Source organism: Argiope bruennichi, chromosome X1, assembly GCF_947563725.1.
Source record: "Argiope bruennichi chromosome X1, qqArgBrue1.1, whole genome shotgun sequence".
Taxonomy (NCBI): Eukaryota; Metazoa; Arthropoda; class Arachnida; order Araneae; family Araneidae; genus Argiope; species Argiope bruennichi.
In genome coordinates, this window is record NC_079162.1 from 45,807,795 (window position 1) to 45,831,322 (window position 23,528).

Genomic DNA, 23,528 nt, shown 5'->3' on the forward strand with positions numbered 1-23,528 from the left:
ACTACGATGTATAATATTATGGTTGTACTTTATTGCATGGATTTACCTTTATTTAAAGAATTTTGCAGAACTTTTACAAAATTTGATCTTTGAACAGTTTGAGGAAGAGTATCCCTATAGATAATTCATTCGAAAGAAATTAAATTTGAAAATGATGTCAATAATGATTTCTCAATTGAATATTTCCATATCGAGAAAGAAGTTTAGAAATCATGGAAACAAATAAAGCCCAAAACGTTGTTTAAGCATGCGATTCGTCATTCATTACTGGATTATGAATCACTTACATTGTAAATATATTTATTAACGTGAGTCTACAGAATCATTTGTAAAAACAGAACTCAAAAAGAACAGAATTCAAAAATAAAAGAAGTTTAGAAACCATAGAAACAAAGAAAGCCTAAAATACTGTTCAAACATATGATTCGTCATTCATTACTAGATTTTGAATCACTTACATTGTAAATGTAGTCTATTTATTAACAGGAGTCTACAGAATCTTTTCTAAAATCAGAACTGAAAACAGATGTAACACGTTAAAAGATAGCTAACGTATTTAAGAGCTGTTATAAAGTTAACGGATGTTGCGAAATGAAATTATTTATACAGTAAAGGGTTCTTCTTCGAAATAATTGCGATTTCGAACTGATACCACCAAATGTTTCCAAAGATTCTGTAAAGTTTGAGAATCTCTAGTAATATCGCAAAACTTAACATGGTACGATTGCTTAGTAGCACAACTTCATTCATAGGTACATTTTTTATTGCCTTTCATTAAAACAATCAAAATCATGAAACAATCCAGATCATTAAAACAATCAATTTTCATGATACTTTCATGTTTTTACTCCTTTAATAGTTCCTATTCTTACTTCATATCTACATAACGTTCGGAAGTATACTAAATGCCTGTATTTTTATTGCCATCTTGCTTTCATCAACATGTCTACATTCAACTGGTTGCCAAATCTGCCATTTTAAAGCAATCTCATTGCAACAGGATATACTTGTATTTATTCCAGAACCTTAATCAATTTACCATATTATTAAACTCGGTATGGAGGATATTCAACGAAAAATTGTTTATATTTAAATACTTCGCAGAAAAGGGAATTCAATAATATCAAGTGAATGAAGATCTTGAGCATGAAAAGAAAAAAAAAAATTACTTTATCCGCCTCCCAAGTTCCAACTTAAATTAGGTACAGTGAAATGAATGACTTCCATGCCTAGTGTTGTCCTACCAGAAGTGTACTAAAGGAAGAAGGGCAATGAAACTTTATGAAGAGTGACTGAATTATGTATAAACCACAAAGATTCATAGATATTGTCGAACAGCAATACATATATGCTGGAGTATTTTGGACACTTTAAGCTATCTTTCTAATCATTTTCAACATTTTCGTGTGCATTTGCCTTGAGTCCTTTCTCTCATTGCTTTAAATGGTAAAGAAACTGCTGATGCTTTTCTCGAGGCTGCTTTTAGTGTACCTTTACTTAGCGATTTAAATCTAATGTATGAACGTAACAGTTCTTCACTGAAAAAATTCAAACTGATAAAATCAGAACTTTTCTTCTTGTCTTTCTTTGGAGAATTAGGAAAAACCTAAAGTATCAGCAATTTAAAAGACAACTGATCGCTTTTCAAACTTTGACATTGGTGATTAAATGACTTGGATTTCAAATTGGCTTTGCAATTTCCTGACTTGTAGAAAATGCAAAATCGAGTAGCCTTCATTTTATTCATTCATTTATTTATTTATTTTGCTAGAACTTTATCTTAGAAGAATAATCATAAATACTTTGTTCTTGTTTAATTCGTGGATTCACAGTTGATTTATGCTGCAATTCTTTGAGTTCAACAAATCATTCTATTGGTTTCAATTAAAATTTTTCTTTTCATTTTGTCTATTTCACGTAGACAATCTTTTAAATAAATAATACCTTCTTCGTGCGTCGTTTTTTTGCAACATAGTCTGGATCCAAACTTTAGATTATATTGCATACCTTAGATTTCATGGCCACTTTAAAAACAGAATACTTTATTGTAGAAACTCTTTCTTGTAGAAATGATAGCTAGATTTTGTTTTGGAAATTATCCTTTAACCAATAAATTCATTCATGATGACTGTATTGCTCATTGAGATCTGAAACTCTCTGAAAAACGGCAGAAGCAACTATAATTTTTGCAACATGTTTGATAAATGAAGTGCGGTACTCTCGATAGGTGCTACTGAGGCTCTAGCTTATGCTATAAACGTGATGAACGTAAAAGATGGAGCAATTCATGGTGAAAGTGATAGTAAGTCTTCTTCATTATTACTAGTGTGTGTGTGAATTATTCAATAAGAATTAGCGAAATAATTGTATTAATTTGGGAGTAAATATTGAAAGTTGTTATAAAAGTGTTTTAATAATTTTCCACCGGAAATCCTGAACATTTTTCTGAAATCCAGTTCAATTTTTAAATTTGGGTTATGAATTCGAAAAAACTCGGGCGGAATTTGGAATAGAAAATGTTTTATTTCAAATTTTAAAGGCCGAAATATTTTTTAAAATTTTAATTAGTCATTCACATAAAATGTAACTAATCTGTGTTATTTACTAAAAAATAACTTCCTAAAATTTTCGGAAGAAAACTTCTAAAAAATCGGGTTGTTGTAAAAAATTGTTGTGTATGATGAATGTGCGCTCTTGAATATTTAAAATATTCCGCAACTTTATAAATTGGTCACCCAATGCATCTGAATTTTAAAATTCAGAAGAAAGAATATAAAAAAAGAAAGGGGGGATATTTATTTATTTACTTTTTTTTTTCTTTTTACAAATTAGCAAGAATTTGCATATTTTTGCTATTTCAAAAAATTGCTTTTTTTGTTATTATTAATGATAATTATGGGATATATTTTATTATGTGTAATAATCTAATACCTTCTTGATTTAATGCTCATCTGTAATTAGCTCTGGATTTCTTTGTGTATCTAAATTTGCAAGAAAAATTTAAAATCCTCTGTAACTAAAAAAAAAAAATATCCCAGATATTTTTTCTCGTGAATTTAATTAATTTTAACTAAAGCTTGCTGATCTTAGACCAATGGTTAACGAAATAAGAATTGTTTATACCCATTTATAAATATATTGAATGACAATGCTTAAAAAATCCTTTTTTTTTAACGAACAAAAACAGTGTACTCATTTGCTTGAGCATGAGAAGTGGTTTTATGATCATTTTATCTGCGAATGCCCCATTATTAATGAAATACCAAAGTGATTGGCTCGCGCACAATGCATTTATGAATAACTGTTTTAAATCTGTTAGCTGTTCGGAGAAAAATTAAAATTAGATTTTAACTTAAAATCTAACAAGGCGTTGACCGTCTGTCGGTCTGTATTTTCAGGAAATATTTTGATATATTATGTAAAAACATAATGATATAATATATTAAATTTGGTATGGGATTTTGTAGATTTAAGTATGCTTTTATGTCAAACTTTTATTTCAATTGGTCGGTTGCGAAGAATGCGCCTGAAATCCCAATTCGATTTTTGGATGCATTTAACCTCATGCCAGGGATTAATCGCCAAAAACACTAGCCAAGTATCATTGGATAGATTTAATAAAAATGGTAAATTCACGCCAAAGATTAATATTCCCTAACTATTGTACACCAATACCATGCAAGGCGTTCATTGGGATAACATCGTTATTAGAGGGTATGCGAGAAAATTTTGGGGAGACCATTCCCGCTGGTTGTATAATAGGAACTTAAAGGAAGGAAGTTAAGTTTTTCTAGCAGTTACCCCATACACTATTAAAAATATCCACTGATCATTTTATATTTACCCTATATATTATTTGAATAATTCAATGATTATTTTGTTATTACCCTGAAATAATATCAAAATAAAATACAACTTGCAAGAAGAAATGCCATAAATGGAACTATAACTATATAAAGCAATTTTTTTTTCAATTTTTTTTACCATACAAATTATTTTTCCCGCGTGAAATGGTTAATTTATTAATTTACTTAATCCACAAATCAGTAATTTGCCTAGAAAGAACCGTTTATTTCAAAGTATATAAACAAAATACATTTCATTATGCTTTGAAATATACTTGCTAAATATTTCCTCTTAGTAATTACAGATTTCTAAAAGGTAAGTTGGTTAAATTTCTTTGAATTAAATTGCAATAATTAAAAAAGCGACGTTCAATATTTACTCGGAATTGCAAACATACATAATAACAAAATTTATGTTAAAACGTTTTGAAGTATATAGTGCTTTTCTTTGCATCAACTCCTTCATTCCGAATTTCCTTTTTATCTTTATTCTCCCTATCTAGGATAGATAAATTACGTCTATTGACGTAAATAGTCTACCGTATTTCAGACACATCGTATATGTTGCAGATGACAACCATCAACAGAAAGTCTATTTAAGGAAAAATGTTATTACTTCAAGATCAAAATAAACATAAGAAACACCTTACTAGACAACTTTTTTATTTCTTCTCATGACATTTTTCTAAATTACAAGAGACTATATCTGGCATCGATCTATCAGAGAAATTAAATAAAATAAGAGCTGACTTTGATTTATGCACAGAAAATAATGTTGTTTTATTACTTTATAACCTTGAGTGACATCGGTACTGCTTTGAGATAATTGATGAGTAATCATTCAAAATAAAATTTAAAATTCTGAAAAATGGACTGTTTTTGGTAAAGAAGCTGCAATTTAGTGCTATGATGTGCCAGAAAAGTTTGATTTTTATGTTTTCATCTTTAAATATAATGGTAACTATTTCTTTTTTAACAGTTCATCATGCTAGCTAAGATTTTTTTTCTGATGAAAGACATTTTCCAATCAACAGTAGAAAATTTCTTGTTGGTAAATTAATTAGAAATTCTATTAGAATTTCTTGTTGGTAAAATCTGGTTTCAACAACTTCAGATTTTTCTAATTCTTTCATCATTGACATCACTTGATTTCAATGTTACTTCATAAACATTCTGAAAAAAACTATGATGAAAAGAAAGAGAAAATCATAATGATGAGATCAAACGATTGAGTTGCCTCAAACGCTTCTACTTTTTCGTCAATGTTAAATAAAATTTATCAACCATTAAAGAGACAGTATTTGCTTACCAACTAAAAATTAGGGCGAAAACAGATAAAATCATAAATATCGAAGTGAAGAGATTGGTTGAGTTACTTCAAATCCGTCTACTTCAATAGGCTAAAGATATACCATTTTCATGAATGTTAAATGATTTTTATTAACTAATAAAGGGATGATAGTTTAGCTTATGATAGTTTAACAAGCTTATTACTAAAACTTATTTCAAACTTCAGATTTCTTTAACAAACTTTTCTTGTTGAAAGGTTGAACGTAATGATGATGATGATGTCGCGTCCGCGTTACCACGGAAAGGGGGTGCAGTAGCTTCTGAGGGTAAAGACCCCTGAATACCTCAGGGCAGAAGTCTGACTTCTAGCTCATATGAAGATGAAACTCACACATTCGCTTGCACAACCCCTTTTTACAGGGGGGGGGGCACATTCATACACCTCACAGATAGAACACAGATGAAGAACAACCATACCCGAACCGGGATTCGAACCCGGGACGCCCAGACCACGGGGAAGATGCGCTACCCCTATGCAATGACGCCGGCGGTTGAACGTAATATAGACTCAATTTAGACACATGAAGACTCACTCTTTATTATTCAGTTTATTTTAAAGAAGAATAAAAGAATGTTTTGTAAGTTTTAACTTTTCTTTTAAATCATATCGCTTCCAAAACTATGCCCTCTTAGTAATTTTGAGCATAATTTGAATTTTCTTAATTTTGATGTTGCACGATGCCTTAGAAACTCTATATTTGTCATTAACTTTTTTCTGGGTCATTAACTTCCATGTTAAAAGGGTAAATAGAAATTTTTGTAGAGCTCCAGATTTTTTTTCACTATAATCAAACTTATATATTATAGTGTATTTGGATATAAACTTCTATTCATGTAATATTATTTAACTTAACATTATTTTAAGAAACGTTTATTTGGAGCTGATTTCTCAAAACATAAATATTGATAAAAAAAAATTTTTGTTTTCTTTGATATGATTTGAATTTATCGCTGCCAATTTAATAAATGGCTGTACTTTTTTATACTAAGATTACTGAAATACAGCTTGGGGGATTAGTTTCTATTTAAAAGCTATGCAAAAATTGATATGGATGAACTTTGCAAAATTGAGATCATATAAAGAGGAGAACTTCTAAATTAACCGTCTACATCACAAACTTCAACGCCATATCATCACAAGGTCGTTTGAAATTATACAGACTGATTGTGCACCTATTCTAGATTTGCCAGGGATTTTCGATGGATCTGCGACTTGAATGAGCTCTTTCCAGAATGAATCTGAAATCCTTACTAGGACATTGCATTCTTTTAGAGTTAATTTCAAAATATTTTTATTCGCATATAAAAGGATAGGTCGCAAGATCTGTTAGACGGTATTCTACCCTTTTGCTGCTAAGAATAGATACAACTATCATTGGGTAGTTCCTCTACGAGAAAGCATTAAAGGAAAAATGTTTGGTACAGGAAAGCCAGAATGGCATTCGGTACCAATCGAAACAAATCCAAGGATTCGGATTTCTGCCCTTATGGTGTTCCGTATCGTATGATCAACAATTACTACTCATTAGCAGATCGTGGATTATTGATGATTTGTTGATTTTGTTGATATCAAACAACATTAGTTTGTGTTGGATAGGCCAGAGTCAAATGGAAGTAAGAAAATAATAAAGAAGTATGACTCGTCTACAATTAATTTTTGACAGTATGAAAGACTCAGATTCAGCGCATGGACGAGAATAGTTTACAATTCAAAAGAGAAAGAAGTTAACTACTTAACGGCCATCATCAAGCGTTTATCTTTTAAAACTACATTATTACTATGAAATACCATTTGTTGTATCTTTTCGATCTTATTTCCTTCTCAAATCTCTTATTCCTTGAATCTACCAAATTCATTTGTTCATGTTTGAGAAATGAGGAATCATCATCTCCTATTTGCTTTAATTGATATTGATTTTCATTTAAATATGACACATGTGACAGTAATTTTTCTTTTTTCTTTCAGGATTCAGCTTCCGAGGCAGCATATCTGTATCTAACACCAAAAAACGCCATTCATCTGTCCATTCACATCATGAACACGTCATCAAAGCAATTACGCAATCCATTCAGTCACATTCAAATCCAGCGTTCACAAATGGTAAGTGAATCCACATTTCAGTAATTTTATATGCAAAGTTGAAATTATTGACTCATATTAAGAAACAAAATAATGAGGAGTGCTTTCATAATTTTGATGTTAAAAAATATGAGTGACAAAAACGGCAATTTAGTTCTTTTGAAATAGTTTTCACAGAAATATTGATTGAATAGCCCTTGAAAATAAATTCCCTTCCTAATGTGTAGGTATATTTGAACGTTATTTAATTAGTGGTACTATTTAAACATGATTTTTTAGAAAATAACCAAAGCAGATTTAATGTAAAAGGTACAAATTTTAGGAACAGCTCATAATTTGTACGAAGAAAAATGTTGAAGTGGATTTCTGTTTCCATACGCATTCATTTATTATTATTTTTTTTTTTTTAGTTTAATTCAATTATTGCACTTAAATAGCAAAGAAATAGCGCCAATTCCAAATGAAAAGTCTCAATGAAATCGCATTAGTGAAGCTATCATCATCACTTGAAAAAGCATTTGTAAAGAGTATTTGTATTAAAAGTATTTGTAAAGAAGCATTCAATTAATTGTACTGAATTCAATTTATACTCTATGCTGGAATATGGTTTTATGCTTCATTCCAACGTTATATTTTAGTTTCTGAAATGATTCGCGGATATTTAATCCATTAAAGTATGGCAGTTTTGTTTTTTTTAAAAAAAATTTATTAGCATGTTGTAGATGGTCAACTGGAAAGATATTAAAAAAATATATATAATTCAAATTTTAATTTTTAAAATTTAAACGTCTCTAAAAATAGATAATCTTAAAATGAAAAAAAACTACAAAAATTTTAAAAATACATAAAATTTCAAAAACACGTTGTTGTTTATAATGGCACTTATCATGGACAAGCTCTGTGACGAAGTCTGCGATTTTAAGCCAAGGGAGCGTCTCTTGTTTTAGCAGCGCCAACTAGGGCCAACAGTACGTCTTAGCTACTCACGCATTACATTCGCTTGCACATCCCCTTTTTACAGGGGGGCACATTCACACATCTCACAGATAGAACAGATGAAGAACAATCATGCCCGAACCGGGACTCGAACCCAGGACGCCCAGATCACGGGGAAGACGAGCTATCCCTATCGGTTTCAAAAACACGTAAACTAAAGAATTGTTCGCAGCAGTACAATATATAAAATTATAAAATACAGATAAAATTATTCATAAATAATTTTAAAAACTTAGCTTTTTCTTCTTGGCATTGAGAATAGCGTAATTCTTGAATATAAGAACATAAAGGTTTTAGACCCCACTTTATATCATTTATGATGCCATCTGTTAATAGCAAATTTAATAAAGGCATAGGAATAGATGAATACAATTTTAAAGTTGGAATGTTTATTTATGTAAAATTAAGACGCATTTTCCGAACTGTACTCAAAAAAATGGACGATTGGCATTAATGGGTAAAAAAAACCTTCAAATATTAGTATATTCTCTCGGTATAATTAATAAAACAACGCATTTTAAGAAATCTATATACGTTGACGCTTTTAGAGAAATGCAGTTTAACACATCTTTTGAAATACCCTGATTTTTTTAAAAGCTATTTAGATCACTTGCATCTAAACTGTTTATAATCCTAGGCTGGAGTTTGATTGTCAGCAGAATTATTTTATAATATGACAGAACATTAAAAACTAATTAAATCAAATGCTAAAAGAATATATATATATCAAATGGAGCCAGCGATTTATAATATGAAATGCAGCATTTTGTCTTGAGAGCGGCTGGCTCTCGAACTGGCTTAAACGAAACAGTAGGCTACTGTAACCCATAGAGCGCCGACTGGCTACTGTAGCTTCAGAGTGTTCTTAAAACAGCGACAGTCAAGATAAAAGTTGAACACAATTTACTGAAAAAGAAATTGGCAGAACGTTCATAAACTGGTTTGGTATGTTTTTCTTTCCCCCCACCATTAACAACAGGGGGTGAACCGTCTCGACTACCACCACAACCCCCGGGGTATATCGGGGGTTGTGCTATCACCTCCCCCCAAAGACCGGGGATTTTGAATAGTACTGACAGATCAAATGATTTCCAGAGGTCAGTGCGAGTCCAATTGGCAGATCTGTTTGAGAAGAATTGGCAGAATAGTTTTGAAGACTTACTAGATGTAAAGTATCAAACTAAAACAAATGTGTAAAAATTAAAGTAGTCTCGATATCATTGATCCTATATTAGTCATAATCATTGGATATAAGGTTACGCTACGATTTCTTTGCTAAATGCGCGAAATTTGTGCCAATCGTTAAAATGTTCGCCAAATGGCTGCCATCTTGGATAGTCGTAAAAATGTTTTTAGGCTATCCAAGATGGCAGCCATTGGCGAGTTTTTGTTTCATAAGTTTGCAATAAAAATTTTGATGATTGTCCTATTTGGCGAATTATCAAAAATTATAATTTTGGGACCATACCATGGAGCGTATCTATTATTAGATACTGCGATTAACAGAGGTAAATGCAGATAAAGTACAGTAAGAAGTAAATTTTATACTCTCAGAATTTTTTTTAATGGAGAACTGCTATCTTTTATTGATCATTTAAATGAAAATAAATTAGCTGAGAACTGTGGATGAGAAAATAAGATATCCAGGATTATCAAAATCTTTTCGCCAGATAATACTCTAAATCCATTTACATATGAAATACATTTTCACATTCGTTTAGAAGACACTGAAAAGTAATATTTAAGCTTCATGAAAATAAATAGATAATGTACTTAATACAACTATAAAATATAGGTCGCCCCTTTTAGCAATAATCTTCATCTCTTAACCCTCTGTTAATTGCAATCATTGGTTAAGATTATGGAGCGGTCACATCACCAAACTCGTGAAAAATTATTGAACCGTTATAGTATTCGTCAAATTTATAAACTATGAGGTAATGCAACCATAATATGAAAAATTTATAATCTATTAGATAATGTAACCAAAATATTAAACATTTATAATCTATTAGATAATGCAACCAAAATATTAAACATTTATAATCTATTAGATAATGCAACCAAAATATTAAACATGTATAGTCTATTAGATAATGCAACAAAAATATTAAACATTTATAATCTATTAGATAATGCAATCAAAATATTAAAAATGTATAATCTATTAGGTAATCTAACCAATGGAGGATTAAACTGGAGATAACTCCCCGACTGCGAATGTGGTAGAATTAATTTTTGTATAGTAAATTCAGTTTTTTCAGTGCACTCAATAAATCAGAATAACTCCAAGCAACTTAACAAAAGTTTAATCACGCCTAGAAGCCTTATCATATTTGTACCTACAATTTAGGCTGAATAAAACTTTTTCCATACCTTTTTTCATAAATAACGTTTCCCTTAAAAAATGATGAGTTATTTTCAATAGTTTCAAATGCATATTTTCGTGAAATTGATTTCAGCTATTTTTGAGCGTATGATGTCTTTTTGGTTTTCTCTGCCACTGTAAAATTTAATAAAAACTGTTTCACATTCTATACTAACTTAACATCTCAAAATCCTCAAATCTGATTCTGTCAAAAATTTTGGCAATTCTATTCTTGGTTTTGTACATTTGTATATTAAATCTTATTTGATTTTATTTATTACCCTTAAGCACTAATATTTCACAGCGACTAAGAATTGGAAGAAATCTAATTGTGATCCTAGAAGAGAAACCCTCCTAGAAATATTAAATCAATATTGGCATGCGCTTATCGCCTTCTATATCCCGAGAGAATATCCCACTCTCGAAAAAATGAAAATTTGACTCTGGCCCAAATACTCTAGAACATATGCTATGTGAGCAATACGCATCTGTCGATAGAAAAGGGATTTGTTCATTTTTGCTAAGTTTTCATGAATAACTTACATTGGGAATTCTTATTAGATTAGTTAAATCTTTTTAAAATTATCACTCCCAGTGTCAGTGCGTTATCTTTTTATATAAAGTTATTTGAACTCCATAAGCACTACAGAACACTCCTAAATTCAATTTACTTCTGATTTTCAGGTTATCCTCCACCTTTAGACACTCAGATTTCCAAAACTAGTCTTTCTAGCCTGTTGTCTTCGACTGGTGAGCAGACACTCCTACGAGAATTCCTGATGCACGTTTTCCCTATCGATTTGGAAAGTTGGCAAGAAAGGAAGTGGCTTTCCAAAATATTTGAACTTATAAAGGTAAAGTTTTTATATTTGAAAGTATATATACTTAAACGTTTTGAACAATATTGCTCCGAAAATGTCAGTATTTTTTATCGTATCATCTTTAACATCTTACGTTTATTCTCATCAAATAACTTACTGTCATGACTCATTAAAACCTTGTTGTCTTTCTTTACTCGAGTTTGGTTTGGTTTGGCTTAGTTATAATAACGTTCTGTTCTTAAAATAACACTAGGGCTATTTTGGGATGTACCTCGTAATTCTAAATCACGGTCAGATGACGAGGACGACACCCGAGCTGGCACTCCCTTTCCAAACTTCCGCACCACAGCAACAGGATAACATTTGGCCACGATAGATTTAACGTGCACCAGAGACCCGCTTACACGACGTTATTCGGTGGAATCGGGTCTCGAATACTCCACTTACGAATATGAGACAATACCACCAGTCCACCGCAACCTTTTTCTTTAGCTCGAAGTGCTGTGATTATTTTGAAGGTTACCCATCTCTCAGATCGCGTGTTTGATTCCTGATTATTATTATAGGATTTTTCCCATGCCTAGAGAAATCAGCATTCATGTTGTACAACATTTTAAAGAACTATACATATACCTACCAAAATGCTTTGCATTCGGAAAATAATTCAATTCGAAATTATTCAATTAATACAAGGACTTGTTTACTGCTTCGGAAAGTAAATATCTATAGTTGTTTTAAGTTCAATTTTCCCAAAAAATTAATCTACATCTTCTTACCAATTTGTAAGTAATTTTAACAATCAAAATTGAATCGTGCCTGAAAGGAGACATCGGAATGCAAAGAGTTAAGTACTTTCTGTAAAATTAAAATCGTGACATAACTTCAGAAAAATCGAAGCCGTGCATCTAAAACATGGTACCAATACTGCCATTCATTCCAATGAATATCTAACCGAAAGATTGTCAGACTTTGGTGAGACAATATATCTTGTTAAGATTTAACTTCAAGAAGCAAGTCCTTTGAGGAACAAAATCACTTAACCCTTTGATTACTCAGGAACATATATGTCCCACTCATATTTTAAATTCGTAACGTATTTGAAATCTGTGCATTGCAAATCCGTAGTCAGAGGGTTAAACACAGTTTTCGCTGCGTTGCGAGACACAAGTTCGTATCAGGAATATCTCACCAAGAGGTTTAAAAATAAAAATCATTTATGTATTAGGTTAAAACTTCCCTGTGCACTTTCCCCTAATAATTGTGCGATTTCTAAAATTTTGTGTCCTTCATGTTGACAGTCAAGAAGTGGTTTGCTGTGATCCAGCCATGAATGACTTGGCAAGGTAACTTGGGCTATTTCAAACCAAAATTCATCCATACGCCATATACAGAGCGTCTGAAGCTTGAATCCACATCTCTAAATGCCAATCTTTGGTGCCCTTGTATAGAAAACGAATACTTGATACGTTTTTCTTGTAGTCTGATTGTAAGTTTGGCCATGAATCGCCGGTACCTAGCATCACTTGATGGCACTTTTACGTTTGGCAGGGAACTTGTCAAAATGAAATAATATTGAAACTACATAAATATTGTATAAAAGGTTTGTTATGAAATGTTTAATTTTCATGGCTTTTTTGTAAAAAAAATCAATAAATCCTCTTCAGAGCCCATTTCCCAACGAGAAAAAAAATATTGACTAATACATCAACGAGATCGATATGCATCAACTTAAAACATGAAGTATTTATAGAATAGAGAGAAAGTTCAATAAAAATTACCAGTATATAAAATCAGGCATAATATAATTTAAATATAATTTAAATAATACTAATATTACATATGTATCAACTATTGTATTGAAATAAAAGTCGCCAAATTGGCAAGCTTGAGTTTTCACGCTGTATGTTTAAGACATCATCAATCAAATCATGTGGATTGTCAGATATAGATACTATACTGATCTGCTAGATTGAAAAGAGGTAATATGCATAAAACTGAGATGTAAATTTTTACAAAACCTGTTTTTGAATAACCTTAAATTTAGTGAGATTAGTTCATTTAATAGTATTTAATCCCTTGTGCTGAAATGACATATCAGACTTCTGCATAGAATTGCAGAATTGTGATATTAAAATCTGTATTTAAGTTAACATAGAAATAACTTCTTACAAAAGAAAAAATTCATTTGGATACAAGTCATTCGTATTCTTTCCGTTTTTGTATGAATGGAAATATCAATAAATATCCAAAATAAAATGTGGCATGTAATTAAGAATTTCAATAAATTCACAATTCAAGAATTTGATTTCATATTGCTTATGTATGTCAGGTTGATTCTTTAATCGATTAATCACAAATATCACAAGTTTGATTTCTTAGATTTCCCGACGGTTATTATTAAAATAATTATTTCTTAAAAAAGTTTTATTTCATTTTAGATGTGATTCACTTCTATTTATGGAGACAAAAAAAAAATTGTATCTTTTGAAAATCCGCAGAATATGTTGTTATATTCCAGCTGCATGTTTTTAGAAGAAACTCAAAAAATTAATTTTGCTCTATAACTGGACCAAAATTCTGCTTTAGAATACATTAAAAAATAAAATTTTTCACAAAAAAAATTATAGAAAGAAGGAAAATTAAAATTAATTGATACAGATTTTTTTATGTACTGGGAGGATAAAAAAATAACGCTCCCTCTTTGGAGACATTCTGTGATAAAATAAATATATAAATAAAATTTGATTATATTTTTTGAAAAACGAGCGAACGAAACGGCTCTTGATATTTTATTTAGACCTATGAAAACATAGGGAAATGAATACCATGAAAAATTAAATTGGTATTAAAATTCACCGACAGGTAAAACTATAACATTATAGGTGTTGGAAACACTAAAATAATAGCATCCAAAACTAGTGAAATGGATTTCATGAAATTTGTGTGTGTGTGTGTGTGTGTGTGTGTGTGTGTGTGTGTGTGTGTGTGTGTGTGTGTGTGTGTGTGTGTGTGTGTGTGTGTGTGTGTGTGTGTGTGTGTGTGTGTGTGTGTGTGTGTGTGTGTGTGTGTGTGTGTGTGTGTGTGTGTGTGTGTGTGTGTGTGTGTGTGTGTGTGTGTGTGTGTGTGTGTGTGTGACAATATAGCATTAATCTTTCACTAATCGCCAGATAGCCTTCAATGTTACTGTCGTCAAGGGATATTTAAAAGCAGTCGTCTATATTGCTGTGGTCGCTCTTTCAACTTGATTGACCTCAAAAATAACCTCAGAAGGCTATTATTAGCATCCATTCTGGTCCATTATACTCAAATAGAACGCAATTTGTTTTGGAAAAGTCTGGTCAACACCACATTAAGCTTAATCCGTTTGGTCCAGACGGTCTTGATTTTAAATGATAAATGATTAGTTTAAGCAAATTAGTTCTCTTAATTCATTTCTGTCATTCGTAAGCTGTTTTTTAAAAAACTCACTCTGATTATCATGATACGCATATCCAGTTTGAACGGTAACTTGGTAATCTAGCGGTAATCTTGGAACAGTAAGTAGCCGAAAGTCGAATAATTTAACACTAGAGTAACCAAACCTACTATTTTGATGGATTTCAAAATTCTGATGAAACTCATAAAAATTATTAAGGTGTTTTAGTTAGAAATGAGCCGGCGTCCTGGCATAGGGGTAGCGCATCTTCCCCGTGATCTGGGCGTCCCGGTTTGGGCATGGTTGTTCTTCTGATGTTCTATCTGTGAGATGTGTGAATGTGCCCTCCTGTAAAAAGGGGTTGTGCAAGCGAATGAATGATGCGTGAGTGGCAAAGTCGTACTCTTGGCCCTAGTTGGCGCTGCTATAAAAAATAAGAGACGTTCCCCTGAGGCTTAAATCGCTGTCTTCGTAACAGCGGGCTTGTCAGTGGCAAGTGCCATAAGAAACAAACAAACAACAAACAGTTAGAAATGACGATGACTTTCTGAAAAAAGTTCGATTACATAATTCATCAGCTAATGATTACATTAATTACGAAATTTTGCATATGACATACTTGCATGCACTAAAACCGTCAATATCAAGGAAAAGTATAATGATGTATTTGTACATTATAATTTTTAATACATAATATTCTAGTGATACATTCTTGTCTATACATCTTCAATACACATAATTTTTGTCACAAAATTAAGCTGGCACTATTTGATATCATTATAAGATATACATTTGTGAAATACACATTCATTAAATGAAATTTGTTTGCAGGAAAGTATTCTATCTAGTTAATCCATAAGAATAGAATAAAACTGCAAAATATTAAATATAAATATTGCTTATGAAAGATATTTTTGCTATTTATTTATTAAAAAATAAAATACATTAAAAATAATAAGAAATAAATTAACTTTTTAAATACACGTGAAGTCGGTATTATAATAGAAACAGAAATGATGATTGATCTAATTGATCTAGTGCTTGATCCGTTTGATCTAGTGTTGACAACACTTGAAAGTTTTTAAATTCTAGAATAACCTTGGCTTTTTATATTATTATGCGGAATTCATCTCCTCTACCTCACAAAATATCTGAATATAAAATTTAATTATATTCCCCGAATTGGTTTTAACTATAGATGTTTCCAAACAAATGCCATTTTATACATTAGCTATATTTCGTGTGATGTAATCAAATGTATTTAGATAACACATTTCTTTTAGTTCAAAAATTAATATTACAAATATTAACTGATATTTTTATTAATAGGCTCCCATCTGCTGCCTACTTATTCTTACTGTGCCGGTCGTCGACTATGAAAATGACAAAAATAACTGGTGCAGACCTTTGAACATAATACATATTTATACAGCTCCAATGTTTGTCATATTCGCTCTTGACAGTAAGTCAATTTAAGTATAATTTAATAGATTTAATAATAAAAAGTGCTTTATTTTGATGCTCGTTTTTTACTTTCTCGTACTCGAAGTATAAAAAGTTAAAGTGCTGTAATCGTCAAAAAGTTTGAACTCGAGAATTTGACGAAACTCCAAGTTTCAGATCTCCTAGAATTCGAAAAACAGTTTTTAGAGTAGAAATGTTTTTAGAATTATCTTTGTCTGTGAACAGGCTGACTAAAAAACGCTTTGATCTAGACGGATGAAATTTACTAAATTTATATTAAATTAAATTTGTAGATTTCTATCAAATTTTGAACGAAATCCATTCACATAAAATTTGTCTGTTCAAATTGCAAAGGAATATGAAAACTACGAATTGCATCATGTTGAATTGATAAAATTTGATGCATAGCTTCAGAATTTAAAGTGTAGATCTAGTAAATGACATATTTTAAACCCAACTTGTCAACAGATTGACCATCTATCTGTCTGTACATTCGTAGGCATATAAACTCGATAGCTGAAGACATCAATGATTTAGATAAATGAAATTCGTTATGTGATCTTACTACTGAAAACGTAGTTTTGAGGCAGTGTTTGTTTCAATCGATGGAAAGAAAATATCCAAAAGGCATACTCGGTTTTCTGCACTACCCTACAAAGCTCAAAATTTCATGTACTGGATTTTGAAAAGAAAAATCTGAGCATTCGTAGATTTCACGGCCTTGCCCAAGGTCCACAGTTTTTATGCGGGATAACTCCTTTGATAGGGAAAATGCGATAATGTTTCAGAAAGACCACTTCGTCTGGTTTTATTTTTATTGCAATTCTCACAAAACCGTTGATAATTTTCTTATAACTCTTGAAATATTTCAAAAATCTTCAAAGTTGATTTTTTTTTTTTTTTGCATTCTGAACAAACAAAGGTTTTTATAAAAACTGAAGTAATGCGGAAACCTTAAATAAAGAGTGACTTTTTGAAAGAGTCTAAATATGTTTTCAGCATGACTAACGTAGGTTTAAATTTGATGCGTCGTTTTTTTTTTTTTTTTTTCCCTCGTGAATTTTTGAAATATCTGGTTTCCTTATCCGAAATGTAAATCTAAAGAACAAAACTGTCAATAGAAACAACACCCGTAAAGTTTACATTCAACGCTTTGCAGTATAATTGCATAATCACTCGCTATTCAAGTTTAGGAAATAATTGTTTATCGATAATATTACTAAGATCTTTGAAATAATTGAATTTCGAAAAACAGATTGTGTTATTTGCGTTTTAATCTTTTATTCTGTCTTATTACAGAATATGATGTCACACTTGAGGGTTTTCCAATTTGGGCTATTCTGTTAATTGTGTCAACTGGTGTCGCAATTGCAGTTTTCTGCTCCTCTAATAATTCTGAGCCTCCTATTTATCACTGTCTCTACGGCTACTTTGGATTTGCAACTTCTGTCATATGGGTGTACTTAATAGCTTCAGAAATAGTCTCACTACTTCAGGTAAGATAAACAGCTGAGACTATTAAAACATACTTTCCATTCTTTCATTTTAAAAAGGCATTTAAGAATACATTACAATTAGTGTACTGAGTAGTATTTTTTTTATTCCAATTATTTTCTGTTTTTAAGGATGATATCTATTATTTTGTAAATTCACTACCAGATGACGCCACTGGCATGGAATCAAAATTTAATTTAATTAATGATTAGTTGATAGTTAAGTTTTAAAAATATTAAATTATATGTGTATATATTTTTATTAAGAAATATGTATTTCTATTAAGAATACACAAGTGTATAAAATTTCAATCCTCCAGTACAACAAGAAATGAGAGAAAATCGATAAAAAATTTCATTATAAACATGAAATTAAGTAAGTTAAGTGAAAGTATTTAAAAATTGTACAAATAACTTCAAGGGGATAATACATAATTATAGTAACTGGGCAAGTAAGTAATGATCGAAATATAATACTTTACATACCTCATACGAATAAGAACATGGCTGAAATTAAATTTCTGTGGTATTTGCTGTCATTTCAACAGTTTTGTTTCACAATTGTACCGCATGAATGATTTTATTAATAAATAATTCTTCTCTTCTCCACGACTGAAGCCTTAGTACTCGTACTTCCAAGGCAGGGGACTCCAACGATTTCAGACAGAAAACGCCAAACCTATTCGAGAGCCATAAATAAACTTAATTTCTTTGTCAATGGTAACTCAAATTGAAATCGCACAGAAAGTTAAAAGAGAAACATCGCTAGTGGGTGACATTGCGCATACTTCTTTGTACCATAGAGCTGTATAAAATTCCTCCAAAAATAAAACAACTTTCATTTTGTGTACACTAGTTCATCACACCAAATATTGATTAATGGTGTCAAAGACTAAATTTTCTTTAAATACATAAAATACTTTTATATTAATTAGTATGATGTTTAGGATTGTTTATCTTCTCGTAATTATACACTTCGTAGTTTAACTCGCATTAATATAAAATGAGGAAAAATTCCTTCAACATTATCGATTATCAACTACTTTCAACGCATCGGTATAACCTTATAACACAAATATGTGATATCTTCTAATCTATAATACAAAAACTATTGTCTTTTCACTTGACTAGAAAATAGGCAAATTTGATTGTTAAACAAAATCGTTAAACAATTAAATTTGAAATTCTCAAATATACATTAAGAATCCTTACAACTTAATAAATACTAAATCATTTGACTTAAAATAAACAAAAAAGGGCGCTGAAAAATCAAATACAGCTACAAACAATTCATCATCACTGAAGTACCCAATCACCCAAATTCACGTCGCTACTGTGTCAAAATCCAGAAGACTGTGAAAAAGAGATAAAGCCTATTTGAGTGTGATTGAAATATTGCAAACTAAGTTATATAAAATTATGACTCAAGCAGAGCAAAAAGATATTAATCAAAAAATAAGAAAAACCTCGCTCATGATGTTCATAATACCTAGCATTCATCTAAGACAGAGATTTATGCTATATATTCTTCGTACATGGCGTGATATGAATGCTTGCATTGGTCTTGATATTTGTATATATTCTGTTCATCTAACGAACAAATTACACATTTCTCACATTCCGATTGTCCTTTATGAATTATTATTCATACGAATTGCTACTTTGCGAAGTTAATTAATGGAATTAATGGAAAACAAATATTGAAAAATAGGTATTTCACGACATTTATACAAGCAAAATAATTTTTGAATTAAAGTATTCCTTACAATCAAGTTCAGATTTTCAAATAAGCAAAACAGACAATTGCCCAGAGGCTCAGTAACCTAGGAGAATCCCGAGAAGATGAGTTTTTTTTTTTTTTTTTTTTGTAAATTTTATTTTTAGTACTATCCAATTTTGGGCTTTCATTTCATTTATTATGATTATGTACTTGAAAATATTCAAATTGAAATTAAGTATTGTTGAAAATTTTAGAATATTACATGCTTGAGTTTTTTTTTTTTTTTTTTTTTTTTTTTTCATGTTTTCAAATTCACTTGCAGATTAGTTCTTTTTCTTCAGTTGTCTGACTGACTTACAATAGCCCTGATAAATCTAGTAATTAAATATTTAGAATGTGTCAAAAGAGTTTTTGTTTCAAAAAATGAAATAAACTTAAAATATTTTAAATTTAATTTTTTTCTATGCAAGATACTGAAACCATCTCACTGGAAATTGCCCTTAATTAAATGTTTTGTTTCAATTTATGGCAATTTTTGTTTCGAGCATGATTTTTGATGGTAAAAGTGAATCCAAATCTTACACAGATTATGAGTTCCTACAGAGTTTAATCTGACTTTTCTTACAATTGTGTCACTTCTAATTAGAAAGCTTAACTTTGCAACTGCGAATATTAGAGAGTTACTTTTTTGTCTTCAAGACAAAGAGTTCTTTTCTTTAAAAAATTTCAAGTTTATTATAGTGGTTACAATTCTTTAAAAATTATAATGGATACAGGATACTGTGAAACCTGCTCAATGTTATCACATTTGCAATCTCGTAACATATCCCATCATCGTATTCATTTTAAGGCATAAATTCACCAATCTTTCTTCAAATACTTAATTACTTCAGCTTAAATTATTTTCGAATTTATTTACACTCTTTTTATATTCACAAGATTTTATCGAACTTGACTTGTTTCATGTTGTTAAGTTTCTTGTTTGTAAAGAGGAAATTTTGCAATCTGTTTTTTTTTTTTTTTTTTTTTTTTTTTTTTTTTACTCTCTTCTTGACGTAATAGAGTTCTGAATTGTTCTGTATGACAGTATAATATTTTGATAATTTCAAAACTTAATTTTCATTTAATTGGTTGATCATAACTAAATTTCATTTCAACATGAATTCCGCCATTTGGTAATGAATTTAAGAAAAATTGATTATAAGATTTCATAATATTTTTAGCAATGTAGTTTGAAACACATTAAAGATTAAAAAATAGAACATAAATAAAAAATGAGATTTTAAAATTACATTATTAGTTGTATGCTAAAAAAATTGAATAAGTTTTTGTCGAAACTATAGACCTCACAAAAAAATTGTAAAAACATAATTTCACTTAGATATTAAATCACAGTAAATGTAAAATGAAAATTGGTGAATTTTCATTAAAACTGATAATATATTATAAATAGATTTATTTCCATTTGCTTATATTAATTCTATCAGTGCCACATAGTTTTCCGATTTTGTTTTGAGGTTTATATTTTTTTCAAAAATGAAAACGAAAAATGAAACAAATTTTTTCAAAGACGAAAAAATTTTTTACTTTCTAGTTTAAAAACAATTTAAAAAACTATTTTGTTTGTATTATTTTAAATATTAATCATAAATTATTCGTCATTTTTAGACTATTGGAGTTGTCTTCAAATTGAGCGATACTATCCTTGGTCTTACCGTTCTAGCTTGGGGTAACAGTATAGGAGGTAAGAATGACTTCAAAGACATTTATCAATTATTGATAATAAATTAAGCGATGTAAATCAAAACTGATAAAATTTTGTTACTTCATTTATAATTTTTTTCAGATTTTATATCAAATCTCTCAGTTGCTCGTCAAGGTTATCCTAGAATGGGAATATCAGCATGTTATGGAGGACCTCTTCTAAGTATCCTTTTCCAATTTACTTTTGCGTAATATAATAGAATCTATTCACGTAGTCACACGACAAACGTGACTGCACATGTCTTTTAAATCTATTCGAATGTAATTTAGATATAAAATCTAATGTTATATAATTTAAATGTAGCTAGCTGTTTAATTTGCGTAACATCATACTCTATATTATGGTGCTGTATTTCCAACTTGCACAAATTTTTTCAGTTGAAATATTCCTCATTATTTGGCTTTTGGCTATTATTAAGAGAAAGATGATTGTCCTATGCGAACGCTTTCAAATTTCTGTTTAAAAAGTTTTAGGTACTTTACCCGGTATAACGGATTTTCCAATACTCTAATATATGCTTGTATTAACTAATTTAAAAAGTTAAAATGTTATCTAATAAATAATTTAAGTTGTCTAAATATAGGATGCATTCAAAATGAAATTTCTATAAACATTTTCTTTTATAATGCTAAGAATACAAATGATTATGTACACAGAAAATGATATTAAATAAATCAGGCGAATTTCAACCCTATAATCTACCAGTTACTTTGAACGTTTATCTATGTTTGAAAACTGAAGTAACCCCGCAGATTTGCGGTTCTACAGTAGATGAGGCACTACTATCAATGCTGCTTCACTCTTTCTCTATTCAATATCTTTGAAGATAACAAGAAAAACTTTTTTAAAAATTTCACTTCGGTAGTAGAAAGAAAATAGCACATGAAAAAAGCTCTCCTACTTAACGAACATAAAATGCATCTAGAATACTAAGCATATAGGTTTATTAAACGAATTTTGTTCTAATTTAATGCTTTTAATAAGGATTTGTTCTTGATGAAGTTCATAATACTCTGATACGTGCAATCTGCAAAAACTCATTAGTTTCTCTAATGTTTTTTCATAATCCAACAAGTGTAGTTGAACAAGTACGATTTCAGAATTAGCCTAGCTCTGACGAGTTGATGACTGTGACATAAGAATTTGCATAACAGACTAACTCGTTTTCATAAGTTTGATAAAGAAACGAACATAAATCAAAGCTTGCCAATCTTAACTGTGTTTTTCTCCAAAATCTGTGCTTGACGATATATCAACAAAAGAAGAGAGGGGAGGGTTCGATATGAGCTCTAGATTATTATATTTATTGGAACCCAATTATTTATCCGCGATCCATTCTCCGATTCATACTTTTCTCAGCAAATGCAATCGCCTGTCTGATGTCAAGGATCAACTAGCCAAAGTCATGCGAAACCAATATCATTATGAAGGATGTTGTACACGATGAATGAATGGCATCATTTCATTACAATATTACCTTATTAATCTTTTTTTACCATCCTTAACTCATTCTCAGACTTACTTCTAGGGATAGGTATACCATATACTGTTATTATAGCTAAAAATGGGCGACCACTAAAAGTAAGTATTACTCATATTATTGCTTATTTCTGCAGCTTTTTGTGCATCACCACACACAACACCATGTTATGAAATGTACAACCCCGAGATACAATATATTCTTATGTCAATTAGTTTTTTTTTCTCTTAATGCTGGGAATAAGAACATTTTAATTATAATAATCTTGTATTATATATTAATTTGAATTGTTTTTATAAACCTTACAGTGCACGATGTTTTTCAGTACGTTTGCAAAGTTACATCTTTAACATTCTCTACTTTTGTTTGCACTTTTAATTCGGATTATATAATTTGAAAATTCCTTCTTTGCTATTTTTTCTCTATAGCCTAATTATAGTAAGGGGACTGTAGAAAGGGTCTTCTAATTAGATAGCAAGTTTGAATCACAAGCGAATCATGCAGCAACCAAGTAATTTCGAATTTAAACTACATAGAAACAAATAAAATATAATTAAATTAAATTTTTAAATCATTACTTTATAATCGTATTAAAATGTAGAAAATGCATTTTTTTATAAAAAATACAACGGAGGTCAGCAAACGTAAAACTATAAATAAATTGGTATTTTAACCATATTTATAATATATTTAATCATAATTAATGTTTTAGATTTTTTTCTTTTAATTTT

General features: G+C 30.2%; 1 protein-coding gene across 8 annotated transcripts in view; it reads left to right on the forward strand.

Moving 5' to 3' along the window:
• LOC129958077 (mitochondrial sodium/calcium exchanger protein-like) overlaps positions 1-23,528 on the forward strand; it is a 96,482-nt gene that overhangs the window by 69,653 nt on the left and 3,301 nt on the right. For 7 of the 8 annotated variants that reach the window (XM_056070248.1, XM_056070254.1, XM_056070251.1 and 4 more), the window contains exons 10-17: positions 2,228-2,302; positions 7,162-7,296; positions 11,324-11,493; positions 16,205-16,337; positions 17,639-17,835; positions 21,221-21,296; positions 21,399-21,479; positions 22,834-22,898. In XM_056070248.1, coding sequence (XP_055926223.1) covers positions 2,228-2,302; positions 7,162-7,296; positions 11,324-11,493; positions 16,205-16,337; positions 17,639-17,835; positions 21,221-21,296; positions 21,399-21,479; positions 22,834-22,898 — 932 coding nt within the window. The remainder of the gene's footprint in view (positions 1-2,227; positions 2,303-7,161; positions 7,297-11,323; positions 11,494-16,204; positions 16,338-17,638; positions 17,836-21,220; positions 21,297-21,398; positions 21,480-22,833; positions 22,899-23,528) is intronic. The other variant, XM_056070255.1, reaches the window with a different exon arrangement.